The sequence below is a fragment of the Ammospiza caudacuta genome, chromosome 1 (assembly GCF_027887145.1).
Source record: "Ammospiza caudacuta isolate bAmmCau1 chromosome 1, bAmmCau1.pri, whole genome shotgun sequence".
In the NCBI taxonomy this organism is placed as follows: domain Eukaryota; kingdom Metazoa; phylum Chordata; class Aves; order Passeriformes; family Passerellidae; genus Ammospiza; species Ammospiza caudacuta.
Genome location: NC_080593.1, coordinates 94,155,815 through 94,169,771, shown reverse-complemented (window position 1 = coordinate 94,169,771; position 13,957 = coordinate 94,155,815). Strand labels below are relative to the sequence as shown.

The 13,957-nt window shown below is 53.2% G+C and overlaps 1 protein-coding gene across 5 annotated transcripts in view; it reads left to right on the top strand.

Moving 5' to 3' along the window:
* The first annotated feature begins 5,148 nt into the window (after nt 1-5,148).
* The window catches only part of NR4A3 (nuclear receptor subfamily 4 group A member 3), a 29,018-nt gene continuing 20,209 nt past the window's right edge, over nt 5,149-13,957 (top strand). The window contains exons 1-4 of one of the 5 annotated variants that reach the window (XM_058811981.1): nt 5,149-5,517; nt 7,997-8,152; nt 10,721-11,607; nt 13,806-13,935. In XM_058811981.1, coding sequence (XP_058667964.1) covers nt 10,723-11,607; nt 13,806-13,935 — 1,015 coding nt within the window. In that variant the 5' untranslated portion in view covers nt 5,149-5,517; nt 7,997-8,152; nt 10,721-10,722. Of the gene's footprint in view, nt 6,086-6,693; nt 6,929-7,996; nt 8,153-8,223; nt 11,608-13,805; nt 13,936-13,957 lie in introns of those variants that run through there. The other 4 variants (XM_058811972.1, XM_058811964.1, XM_058811954.1 and 1 more) reach the window with 4 other exon arrangements.

The window sequence follows — 13,957 nt, the reverse complement described above, 5'->3', positions numbered from 1 at the left end:
CTAAGTGACCTTGATCAGCACCAGAAGGTGTTACATTTATTTTCTGCACAACAGAATACCTCTGAAGGGCAAGATTCTGACTCAGACCTAAATCCAATGATGTTTTAGATGACAAGATTAAAAACTGCAGTGTTTTTTCTAGTACGCCATGCACACAAATCCAGAAATCCAAATTAATCATTTAACCCTTCACATGATTGCAGGGTACAAAACAGACAAAGTTCAACACTGTGATAAGGGCCGTATCCCAAATCCCATCTCTCTGGAGCAAGGAGATGTAGTTTAGGCCAGCAGGAAGTCTTAGGCTAGTATAACCCTACCTCACCTATGAGATTTTTCAAAGACAGCTGGAAGGAGGCAGGTGCTACTTTCTGTAGTTCTGACAATTACAGCACTCCCTAAACACAGAAGATCTGTGATTCAGCTCCTTTCTTATCTTAAGAAGACTCAAATCCACACTGACCTTTATCTGAGAGAATGGCCTCATCACCAGGTTATTGGTTGTCTAGAAAGGTATGGAGGGGATAAAGGAACTTTTACACAGAAATCATGCTCAGTCAGGCAAGAAAGTTCTCTTAAGGCCATGGCAGTATTTTAATACTATAGGTGTGTGATATAAAATAACACCAGCCCTCCTTGGAGCAGGAATGGATAGGATAGGCAGGTCTCCTCCATCCTAGCAGACAGCCTGAAGCACTAGACTACAGTGCTTGCACACAAATGTGAAAGTGGTTTCACCACTTCAAACAAGTGGTTGAGATACCACCCAGAATGATGCAGAGATTACGGCAATCTCCTGGGAGGTGGGGAATGTAGGTTAAGTTTCCCCATTCTCATTCTTGCCTCCCTGCCCCAGACAAACTTGGTGAATCTGAATGTCCTGTTTTCTGTGCAAGTGCTGGAACTACTGAGCTACTGTGTAATTTGGGTGCACCAGCCAGCTCCTCTTTGGGGTTTCCCTAGAATGGCATTTAGGTAGATGAACAGTTGTTTTCTACATCCTGGAGGAAGACAGGAAATTTTATTTAAAATAATGCCAGGGGATACTCTTTGCATAGGAAGTTAGACTAGATGCTGTTTCTGTGGTACTACTGAATCTATCATAGAATGCCCTGGGTTGGAATGGATCCTAAAATCATCTAGTTCCAACCCCCCTGTCATAGGCAGGGAACCTTCCACTAGACCATGTTGCTCCATCCAGCCTAGTCTTAAACACCTCCAGGGATAGGGAATTCATAACACCTCTGGGCAACCTATTCCAGTGCCTCAGCATCCTCACAGTAAAGAATTTCTTCCTAATATCTAATCTAAACCCACCCTCCTTCAGCTTAAGGCCATTCTCTCTTGTTTTATCACTGTCCGATTTAGATGCCTCTGGATAGATGGCAGCCAGTCAGGATTTCAGAAGTTTGACTTGGGTATCCTAACCCTAAAAACAGTGACATTTCATTGCCTTGGCCCCAGAAATCTGCAGCCTAAAGACTGGCCTTGGTCTTGGGGAAGCCGAGCAAATTCTGATAATGAGTTGTCATCGAGTTATTTGGCCATAAACGCAAACATGTGTGGGTACTGGAAGTGAATCCCTCATCCTCTCCACACTGTCTGCTCCCACTGTAACCTTTGGTTTCCCCAGTTCTGGCAGCACCCAGCAAACGTCCCTCAACAACCTTCCCCACTTCCTTGAACTTTATTTCACCTAAGGCCTCCTTCATACTGCTGCAGGCTTCCTCCCGTTGTCGCAGTGCCTGGTTTTATTATTCCGAGTTATCCAATAAGCCCTGGGAATGACATCCTTCTGGCCCTCTCTCCTGCACCGCCGCCTCCAGCGAATCAAGCTGTGTACACACCAGTTAGACAATTTGCCTACTGTTGTTCCTGTCCCCTTATCTCTCCCCCCGCCCCCACCTCGGTGTTTATGCTTAATGGATTGGGAGTTCCTTGCGCCATGAACTTCCTTTTCGCCTCATGGGAAGCACACGGAGTATAGTGAGTGACCTCTCATGTCATAAATAACTGCAGGACAGCAGACCGTGCTCTTCCTAGAGGGAACCACTGCCTCGGTGAGCAAGTGCCCGGCTCCCTGCACAGCTGCCGCATCTGCCCGAAGTACATAGCGCACTCAATGCCACTTTCTAATCATTTTCTCCAAACATCCCATTTCCTGTTCTTTAAATAGCACCTCAAAGATTATTTTAAAGGCTTTCAAAACACTCTTGCCGCCGGTTTTGGGTTTGGAGTGGGTTTTGTTGGTTGGAGGTTTTTTTTTAGCCTTCTTGCATGACGATATTTTCACGTCGTGGGAGACAGGAACAGCTCGAGGAAGCTGCGAAGTTGCACGGAGTACCCGGGGGAGGAAAGGCGGGGGGGGCAATTCGGTTTCTAGGACAGTCCACCTGGCACCGACGTTTTGCTCTCGCACACGCTTTCAGTGCGGAGCTGCGAGTTTCGGGATGACTCTGGAACTTTGTAGCCCTCTCGGGGGTAGCCCGCCCGGAGCGGGGCGAGGGGCCCGCAGGAGGGCGGCGGCGCTCCGCGGAGTCCCTTTCCCAGCACAGAGGCCGAGATGCAAAGGAGAAATGACAGCATGGAAAACAGAGTATTTTTATCGAGGCCAGTGCCCGGGGTGAGGGGTGGGCGGAAAGTGCCACCCTCTCTGTCTCTCCTCCCTTGCCCTCAGCCGCCCACGCCGGCAGCGGCATCAAAGGGAATCTCCCTTGTCGCGCCGTGTCAGCACCGGGGATGAGCGCACCGGCCCGTCATGGCATTTTCGCTTCTCCCGGCGCTTACTCAACAGGCGGGAGGGGAGGGAGGGCTGGTTTGGAGGGGGGGCGGGGGGAGGACTCCCAACCAGCGCCGCTTCTGCCATGAGGTCACCGCGGCGCTATGCGCTGTGCCCGCCGCCGCCCCTGCTCCGCTCCGTTGCGTCAGGCAGGGGGTATCCCCGCCGCGGCGGACCGAGCGGGGCATCCCCGCCGCGGAAACACCCGCGCTGCTACGCTCGTCCCTGCCCGGCGGGCCGGGGGGTGAGCCTGCCTCCATCCCCTCCCCGCCTCCGCACCAGCAGCCCCCCGCGCAGGGGGCGCTTGGCCGCGGCTCGGCAATGTCAGCAGTGGTTCGCCGGGGGCCGGGCAGGGGTGGCGTGCGATGCGATACGGAGGGAAGGCACCGCGCCGCACCGAGGGAATCGCGCCGAGCCGGCCACGCGGAGGGGAACTCCAGCCACAGCCACCAAGAGACTTTGGGTTTTTTTTTTCAGGAGAAAGCCGGGTCTGGCACCCCCCGCCAGCGTGCGATTGCAGCTTTACCCCTCCCCCCCGCCCCACCGTGGGGGCTACCGGGAGGATGGGTGTGCGCGCCGGGGTCCCCGTGCGCTGCCCCGCACTCCACCCCCTGCGCAGAGGAAGCCGGGCGGGGGCGTGGCCCCACGACAATGGGACTCGCCGGCGCTATAAATACCCGCCCGCATCTATATTTGGTTTGGCCGGATCACAACCGGGGGGGCCGGGAGAGGGGTGTCCCAAAAATAGCCCCGCGCTCCCGCCCGCCGCCGCTGCCGCCGCTCAATGGGCTCCGGCCCCGCCCCCTCCCTCGCGCGCGATCCCGAGCGCCTCGCGCGGGGCCCGGCGGGGCTAAATTTAGCAACGCCGCTTGCGTCAATGACGCGGCCGCCGTGCGTCAGCCCCGCCGCGCCCCGCCCCTCGGAACGGGGCCCGCCGCGTCCTGTGCGTGGATTGGCCGCGGCGGCGGCACGAGGGCGGTGACGTGGGGGCGCGGGCTGGCCCCCGCCGGGGGCCGGCGGCGTCCGGAGGGGAAGCGCGGCCGCGCGGGGAGCCCGGCGGGTTCCCCCGCGGGGGGAGCGGGGTCTGGCAGCGCCGCGGCCCCTGAGGGAGGGAGGGAGCGAGGGAGGGAGCGGGGGACGCCCCGGCGCCCGGGGGAAAACGGCGCGCACCGCCTCGGGAAGGGGATCCCGGGCTCGGACGTGGCCGTCGCGCCGCCGGTCCGCGGCTTCCGCCGAGCCCTGCGCCAGCCCCGGCTTTGCCTCCCCGGGAGGGAGCACGCTCCGCGGCGGTGCCGGCGGCAGGACGGTGGAGCGAGAGGCAAAGCGAAAGTGCCGCCGCTGCCGCCGGTCCCTCCTCCTCGGGGCAGCAGGCTCCTCGTCCGCCTCGGCTCCCGTTCGGCGGGAGGACTCGCTTGGCGGAGCCCCTCTGTGCGAAGCACAAGCGCAGCTCCGGCCCTCACGGCTGCAGTGACAGTCGCGGACGTCCCGGCCCCCGGCGGTGGATGTAAACACGGCACCGGGCACGGCGGCGGGCGGCTGCTGCCAGCGGAGACAGCGGGGGAGTCGTCCGCCGCCAGCCCGGTGCCCCAGGCAGACACACGGACACCGAAAGACACACGGACACAGACAGTCACAAGCAGGCGGCAGCCCGGACGCTTCTCGGGGCCGCTAGCACTTGTGCCCGCTCTGTGAGGGGCACCTCCCGCAACCTGCTCCTTGCTCCTGCGCACTGCAAAGTTTCGAAAGAAAAGAAAAAGAGTGAAAAAAAAGAAAAAAAAAGAAAAGAAAAAAGTTAGAGAAGAGAAGATAATTCGGGAAAAAATTAAAAAGCAAAAAGAAAAAACTTTTTAAAAATGAAAAATAAAAAAGTGAAAGAAACCTTTATTAATTAATCCTAAAAGTTCCACTGAGTAACCGAGCAAAGCTCTTTTCACTTGAGCCACTTCAGTAAAGGTAGAATAATTTTGTGATTATCACTATCTCAGTAATAATAATTATTGTTAATATTGTTATTTCAGCTTTGGGAGCCACTCGCCAGGCTGTGGCGGGCAGGCGGCCCCAAGGCGGCCGGCCGTGCCGTCCCGCTACCGGCGGCTCAGCACGGCTCAGCCGGAGCTCCTCGCCGCTCCGCGCCTCTCGGCTGTGCGCGGCTGTGCACAGCTCAGCTCGGCTCGGCTCGGCGCGGCGCGGTGCGGCGGGAGCGCGGCGCACACACTGGGGCGGGGGGGGGGGGTCAGTAGCGTCAGGCTCCCATGGCGTCACTATTGACGTTTCGCATTCCAGCCGCTCTATGGAGAGGCCGCTAGGGCTCCTCTCACATAAATGACGTTCAGAGAGAGGGAGCGGGAGAGCAGCGCAGAGAGGCGCCTCCGTCCCCTCTCTCCGGCGCAGGCACACGCGCACCCCGGGGCACTCGCACCGGGACGCGGGCACAGGTCCCGGCCCGGCTCCCGCCGCACACACACACAAAGGCACATCGCGGCGGCGGCCGCCGCTCGGCATCCCTCGCCCGCCCGCCTGCTCACTCCCTCCCTTCGCCCGGGGACGGGCTCCTGGCTCCTCAGGCTTTTTCAATCCTTTTCCATGCCTCGGGATAACGCACCCTCTGGACCTGCAGCTACCCGGAGTCTGAGGGATTTTGTGTCTCGGGTCCTGCCGCTGGACAGCGCCTACACACGCCTTTAAGGAAGCGGGCACCTACAAACTAGATGTAAAGACGGAACCTCCACAGCAACCGAGTACGTATGCGAGTGAACGGGAGCGGCTGAGGGAGAGGGACAGCGCGGCATGTCCCCACTCCGTGAAAGTTGCGCCGGCGGGGTAGAGATGCTGGGGAGATGCCGGCGGCGAGCGATGCGGCTCAGCCGACGCGCTGCCGTGCCGGGCTCTCGCTGAAACTTTTCCCTCACCTTCCCCCCCTCCTCCCCCGTCCTCCCCGTGGATGTTCAATTGCCGCTCGTCTTCCGAGCGTCCCTGCCGTCTCGGCAACTGCTGCCGTGCGCGGGGCACTGCTGCTCCTCGCAAACGGGAGGGCTGTGGTTGAGCGGAGCGGGAGCCGGAGCCGGTGATACTAAGGTATTTCTGCTAGTTGTTGTCATGGAAATGATGCTGCCGGCGGCGGCGGGGAGTTTACAGCGCCGGTGATGAATGGCAGCAATTTGTCTCCCTCCTTTAGCCGCGCTCGGGAAATAGGTGGTTCTGTTTGCACAAGTTCAGCTGTCTAATAGGGACGGCGAGGCAGGTTGAGCTCATCTCACTTTGGGAGAGAGCAGCCCCCCTCGGCAGCCCAAAGAGCTCGCCCGAGAGGTAATTGCTGGAATGTGACATATTGTATTGAAATGAGACGGGATGTTTGCATGGCACGTCTGCCCGGCATCTGCTCCTCGGAAATATGCACTTTTCCCTTCGGAGGTCAGGAGCGGTAACGAGGGGCCGCGGTGCCCCGGCACGGGCGTTACCGTGCGGGGAGGCTGGGCTGCGCCGCCGCTGCCCCGCTCCCTGCCCCCGCGGCGCCTCTCGCCTTTGCCTCCTCGCCTTAATAGCTGCGAAAGAAGTTTCAGTCTTGGAAAGAGGCGAGAAAGCGCGGGCGTTGGGTTGTGATATTATGTAGAGGGACAGTGATCGGGACAGCATTATCGCGATAGCCTGTCCCGGGCGGAGATGCCGCTCACCTTAGCGCGGCTAGTTAAGAACGCTGTCACTTAACTTGCAATTTTTGGATACGATGGGATCCGTGAGAGGATATTTCCCAGGGAAAGGGCGTAAATCACTGTTTTATGTAGGGGGATTAGTGTGTTGGGATAGGATTTTTTTTTTTCTCCAGGAAAAAAAAGTTTGGGAATGAATCGCTAACTTTTATCCAAGCCGCTTCAATCGATTACATTCTTCGCCCTATTTTTCTCTCCTCCGTGGAGACCGTTGTATGCTGGAGTCAAGCCCCGGTAAAAAACAATGGACTAAACCAGACCAGACGGTTTCTTCGGAGGTGAATCTCACGCGATCTCGTGGATATTTGCTGGAGTGACCGTGCGGCTCGGGGCGATCCCTCCCACTTCCCCCCCCCAAAAAAATCGCCAGCTAACCGGCGGTGGAAATCCAGCACGAAACTTTTTAATTGAATGGAGCTTCCCCCTCCGCAGTCCCTCCCGGGTAAATGAAGGTTTCGAAACTCGCCTGAAGAAGTCACAATCACAATGGAGTGTTTCACGGTTTCCTCCTCGTATTACAGGGTGGGGAGGGGTGTCACTCGGGGCTGAATGTAAAGTGCACGGAGGAAGAAAAGAGCTTTGACAAGGGTAGTTATTTCCTCCTAATTTACAGCCCTTACGGCCCTGCGCTCCTGGCTCGGGCGGCGGCAGCCCGGAGGGGTGCTGCGTGGTTAAAAGCGCAGCGAGTGTCTCTAGGTAACCGGCGGCTCGGGGGGGCAGAGAGGAGCCCTAGGGCGCTCCGCGCCGAGCGGGAAACCGCCTCGTAGGAGATCGTAAGGGAACAAAACCCTCGAGAGAGAAAGAGATGAGCTGACAGGCGCTTAACACCCCGGGTGCTGGCGGGGGTTCAAAGGCGAGGGGCGCGGGGAAGGCAAAAGAAAGACGAGGAGCGGGAGAAAGAGTCGCCGGGGAGCGGCTTCCGTGGGCAGCGGCCGGCGCGGCCGAGCATCCCCCGCGGAGCCCGGCTGGCAGCGCCCCGAGGGTCGGGGGGAGGCGGCTGGGCTGCGCTCCCTGCCCCGCGCCGGCGATGGTGGGCCCGGAGACACCGCACAGGGTTAGCGGGGCCGGCAGGACATCCCTCGAGTGTGGCCGGTACCTTGCACAGAAACTCCCAGCCTGCTTTTCCCCTGTCTCTGCATCCCGAAAAGAGAAAGTTCTCACGGGGAAGTGGACGCTCGGGGATGCTGTCCCGCTTGTTGTAGTCACCCCGCCCGGAGTTCTCCTCTTGCCTTCCCCAGGCTCCTCTCCCGGAGAACAAACCGGGGGCTCCGTTGTCCCAACCCGGTGCTCTCTTGCCTTTTGTGCGATGAGGGAGCGGGAGCCGGCAGGAATGCGCTCCCCGGCCGGCTCCCCCTTCCCACCCGCGGGGCGAGGCGGGGGCTTGGCGGGGGGACGATGCCCCCGCGTCCCCCCGAGGCGCCGCGCCGGGGGGAGGCGGGGGGCTCCCTCCGCCCCGCCGGGCACCGCCGCCCCTGACTGTGCCTTGTCTCCCGCCGCCGCCGGCGGACAGAGCCCGGGTCGGAAGAGCGCCCCCCGCCCAGGCCAGGCCCCGGGCCCGCCTCCGCAGAGAGGTCCCAGCCGGCACCCACCCCGCCGCCGCCGCCGCCCGCCGCCGCCTCCGTCCGCACCTCCAGCCCCACCATTCAGCGCGCAAGATACCCACCAGGTAAGCTGCCGCTCCGGGAGAAGGGCGGGAGGAGGAGGGGAGGTCCTGGCGGGGCCCCTACCCTTCCCAAATCCCTTTGGCATCATCGGCCCCCGACGTCCCGGGGAGCTGAAATCCCGAAAGGATCAGAGCAGCGCGTGCCTTTCGCAGCGCTCTCGGCGATGCCGTGCCGGGGCACACGGCTTGCGAGCCCCTCGCCAAAGACGTGCCAGCTCCAAGGGGGGGCAGCTTGGGGGTGCTGGTGTCCCTGTGAGGCGCCCCTGGCGCTAAACTGGGCATCCTTTATCCCACGTTCTCGCAAAGAAAGCAGAACACCATGGTAATAGCTCCCAATGTCCCTGCCCCGATGCTTTCAGCCATTCATTTAGGTTTTGATGACAGGTTGCTCGTTAATGCACCTCCTGTGGGGCCTTTTCTTTTCTTGTCTTAATATTGTTGGGTAAAGAAAAAAAATCCCAGGTTATTTACTTTGCGGGGGAATTAATACTGGTGCCCTAAGTGGAAAAGTAGGGGTTAGAGTTAGACAAGTGCACTGGCAAAAGACGAGGTAGGAGGAGTCCCACAGAGCCAGGAGAGACCAGACCTTTAGGTTAGGGATATTTTTTCAGTCCTCTGGTCAGAGTTATTTTAGACTTCTGTTTTTCTACTCCACTTTGCACAGAATTCAGTGGCATGACACTGTTATGCTCAGAAAAATGCAGGAAAAAAAGGACATAATGATCTGTTCCCTTGAACTCCTGCTCATTTTCTGAGCTAGCAAAAAAGCATTTTTGCTTCATAGAGCTGTGTATCAACATGTCCAGTTGTGACATTAGCTGTGAACTCACTCTGTTGTGTTCCTCCGTCAGTTCTCAGTGGAGGTGTGTGGAGAGAATTTCTTTCCCTTTTTATTTGATTAAGCACTGATCACTATGTTTTAACAGCCAGTCCTTAAACTAACAAATGATAATGATACGACTCGCCAGGAAATGTGTGTGTGTGTGGAATGGCATCGACAGAAATTGACAGGAAAAAAAAGGGAACAGCAGAATAATACATAAATAACATTGGGAGGCAAGGCTTAGGGGGGAGGATTGTCCTGCCTCCTTCTTTAAGCTTTTGGATTTAAGGCAAAGAAGGTATTAATTTCAGGAAACAGCACTATTTTTTTTTTCTCAAATTTTAGTGTTTTCTCGAGAAGAAGAAAGATGTGAATGGTTTGTGACAGTGTGATAATTCGTAGTTTAAATATGATAGTGCTTAGTTTAAATATGTTTATCTGTAAAGCAGGCAGGAAAGAATTAAAAGTTGATTTAACACAAATTATTTGGATTCCTGCATGCCAGGAGTGAATATTTTAAAATTGTAAGTGAAAAGAGTTCTTAAAATAATGAGGAAAACCTCATTATTTCCAAAGCAGTTTTTTTTTTTTTCAATATGAATTATTTCTCAAGTGCTTTTGGAATATAAATTACCATGATTAAGAAGAGATGAACTGCAGTTAATTTTGATATACATTTTATCCATATTTACTTTTCTCTTTATGAGAAAATTTATACTAATTGATGCATTTTATTCCTCTGCTGTGGAACCAAAATACACCACACACTTTTAGTTCAAGTTGCAAATATTTGTCTAGAATCTCACAGTGTTTAGTCAGGCAAACCTCAGTGAATTGCAGAATTGGGTGTATTACTTCCTGTGACCAGCAAATTACATGGCAGACTAGTAGGAAATGTAAAAGAAAATAACAATCAGATCTTTTTAGCCAGGCACTGTGTTGCTTTGACCATCCCAGCTATTAGTGAACCACATTAAGTTTCATGACTAATGAATAAAACCAACTGTATTACTGGCCTCAACCTTGCTTTCCCATAAAAAGAGAAATGCCACATATCTTTTATCCTACATTTTTGCAAATTGAAGGGGATGTCGTATCCTCCACTTTTTAAAGGAGAACATTCTACCAAAGATAGGCCTTAAAACTAATAATGAAACAGCAACCCTAAATTATTAGCTGACCAGAAATATTCTTCAAAGGTCCAGAGCTGAGTAAGCAAAATTGATGCAAGTCCTGAGTAGAAAACATTGTGATTTGAGTAATTCCTCTGACATGCACTGCAGATGCTGCTTCTTTAAAAATAAATATAATTTTTAATATTATGCATTTGATAACCTCGTTTACTCTTCGTGAAAATTTTACAGCATGATTTGAAGGCATAGAGAGGTAGATTTAGAGTCATAACTCTTCTCGTTGTGCTTATCTAATTCTCATTGACACCTATGTATATTAAGCAGCAGATGTAGGGCAGCTTGAGATGGATTCTTCTCTCACTGACACTGGTATAATATAAACTGGTGAGTTTCTCCCTTGACTAGATGAGAGCAGACTCCTAGTACTGAATGCTTAGTCGCTCCCTGGTGCATATTTCTTGTTGAAAGCAAAAGGCTCGAGGCTAATTTAAATGTCCGAATGGGAGTTGGGCGCCTATGTGAGCTCTAGGAAAGCTCTAGGAAGGAAGTTTGTGATGCCTGGGCCACAGCCTGGTGCCCTGGGCCTGTTGTTGATGCGCCCCTTTGCCCTTGCAGATATGCCCTGTGTGCAAGCGCAGTATAGCCCTTCACCGCCCGGTTCGAATTATGCATCCCAGACCTACGCCTATGGCTCGGAGTACAGCTCAGACATCATGAACCCCGACTATGCCAAGCTGACCATGGACCTGAGCAGTACCGAAATCACTGCCACTGCCACCACCTCCCTTCCCAGCTTCAGCACCTTTATGGAGGGTTACTCTGGCAGCTACGAGCTCAAGCCTTCCTGCCTCTACCAAATGCAAACTGCCTCCTCTGGCCAGAGGCCCCTCATAAAGATGGAAGACACCCGGCTGTCCCCGTACCAGCCCTCATTGCCCCCGTCTACAGATGAGGGGATGCCCAGCACTTCCATGTACTTCAAGCAATCGCCACCCTCCACGCCCACCACGCCGGGCTTCCCTGCCCACCAGGCCCTGTGGGATGAGCCCCCGCTGCAGCCCACGCAGACCTGCCTGCCTCCCGGGCACCTGATGGACGCCGCCCCCATGAAGACCGTGCCTCCGCGCTTCCCTCTCTTCCACTTCAAGCACTCGCCTCCGCACACGCCGTCCGCGGCCGCCCATATGTGCTACGACCCGGCCTCGCTGAGCCTGCCCCTGGGCTCCGACAGGCCCGCCGCCAGCCAGGCTCCCATGGAGGGCCATTCCTACGGGCTTCACCTGGCCAAAAGACCAGCCACCTTAGCCTTCTCACCGCTCGGCCTCAACGCAGCCACTTCCAGCCTGATGGGGGAGAGCAGCGGCAGCGGCAGCAGCGGCCTCCCGTCCCCTCCCAGCCGGAGCTCCTCGTCCGGGGAAGGCACCTGCGCTGTCTGTGGAGATAATGCCGCCTGTCAGCACTACGGGGTGCGGACATGCGAGGGCTGCAAGGGCTTCTTCAAGGTGAGAGATCCATGCTCTGCTCCCCTCCCTGCTTGATCCCACCTCACTTCTCACCCTCTCTGTCCTGACGTGCTCCTGGTCCTGACTTGGGGCTTCAGGGACATCGTGTGCTGAAACTCAGGCCCCCACAGCAGGGTGGGAGGGACCAAAGTTTTTGAAGGTCAAGGAAAGCCTTGTGTAGGATAAAAGGATCAGCCAGTCTCAGCTGAGAAGAGGCCATGGCAGTGATCTGGGGGAATCACCTCTGGTCTGCCAGCACTCCTCAATGAAACGTAGGTCACCCCAGTTTCAGCTATAAACGGCATTTATTCTGTAGTGAAACTCATCTGGAGTACATTCAGCCTGGGTTTTACTCAGTCACCAATTCCAATTACACTTTGTTTTTAGGTGAGAAAAGAAATCCTGAAACTGTCAAGTTCACTTAATATTTTAGGCAGTGGCAGCAGTGCCCTTTGCTTTGCAGGGAAAATTGGTGTGAGGAGGAATGCAGGGTGGTCAGCACCGGGAAGAAACTGGTTTCACTCAATGGGACAAACCCAAGTACTCCTGGTTGCTTTTGGTTGCTGCCTTGTCATTCCCCTTCAGCTCAGGAGCCCGGGGAGCCCTCCCCAGAAGAAAGCTGCCTGCAGAGCAGTGACTAAGCACTGCACGGGGTCCCGGTGCCTGCTCTGCAATGCTGCTCTGATACTCTTTGCAGCTGAGTAGCAACCCAAATAACTTACACACAGCAGTTTCTCAGCTGGAACTTTGCGCTTATATTTTCAAGAGTTGATTATACTCTTTAGATCTTAGATTTGGGTGCTTTGTAATTTCCTTTCAGCAGAGTTTGAAGGTCCAGATTCCAGTATTAATTTCAGAAATAGCTTGTTTAAGGGAAGAGGTTGTGATTGACTTTTGGTAGGATGGTTCTGCGCAGCAAGTTTAAGATTTGAAACATTTGGGGTTGATTTTGTATATTTCTTCTTGCTAAGATAGCAGTTATGCCCTTATTCTGGTAAAAGATACAATGGGAACAAAACCAGTCCCGAAATATTTGGGGGGAGGGCTTATAACATTTTTTTATTGTAGGTGGAGTTGTCAGTGTTACTTAATAATAATCTTTTGACCACGTGGTAATACACACGTCTCCTATAAAACTAATTTGTTATTTAAATATAACTAGAAAAGGGAACACAAATAACATGGAAATAGCAGCTCTTTTTATCCCAAACCTGCCCCTGTGGAAATCAATAGCATATCCTTGAGTTGCAACAGCACCTAATTCTGCAAAATTAAACTGTTTTCAGCTCCAAATCACAATGAACAATATTTGCTGTATCTCATACATTCAGTACATTGAGGCTGTTATTTGATAACAAACACAAATTATGGAATAAAATTTATCCATTAATTTAATTGCAGTTAAAGATTTAATATTGAATGTTGAGTTGATCAATTTGTTCCTGGTTTCTTTTCTAGTAATACCTTTTTGAATGTTATTTATTGATGTATCTTTGATTTTAAGCATGGCAGCATGATATGTTTTTGCATTGATATTTGTTACATTCTTGCAACGCTTACCAGGTTTCTATACATTTTAATTTTGCTTTATTTTTTTCAACATGACTTTACAGTTAATTAAATTTACATAACTGTGTCATCATTCTGTCCTTTTTCTTCAGGTCTGGTTAACTTTCCCAGAGTATTTAGCCAAACATATTTTGTACGGGTTGCTGGTGTTTTTATTTTTCTCCCTGATGATTTTAATGGCTAACCAAACCAGTTATTGTGGTATTTGACTAACAATAGTGATAGCAAGAGAAGTACATTGCAGATCATTTTGATTTTATTTTAATAAGGTCAGCAATAATCAAGGGAATGAACCAAGTAGAAAATTGTTCCCAAAGGGATATTAAAAGCGGAGATAATCTAATCCCCAAAGGTAGATGTGATGACCTGGTAATTTCAGATATGATTTTATCATTCAAAGTTGCCTGTCTCCAGAGACTTGCTTCAGAAAAATCCTAGATGATTTTCATTGTCAGCAGCTAGCACTAATAAAATTGTTTTTCCTGCAGGCTAGTGTGTTAGGAAATTAATTTTATCTAATTATATGAATTGCACTGTCACTTTTCATGTTGTAATTAAAACACATTTTGTCAGGTTCTAAGCTGCTCAAGAAACAATCAGTTTACTATCTTTGTGTTGCATTTTTGCAGAGAACAGTTCAGAAAAATGCAAAATATGTTTGTCTGGCAAATAAAAACTGCCCAGTGGACAAGAGACGTCGTAACAGATGCCAATACTGCCGGTTCCAGAAGTGTCTCAGTGTCGGCATGGTTAAAGAAGGTAAGGACTCTGGCTATTTATG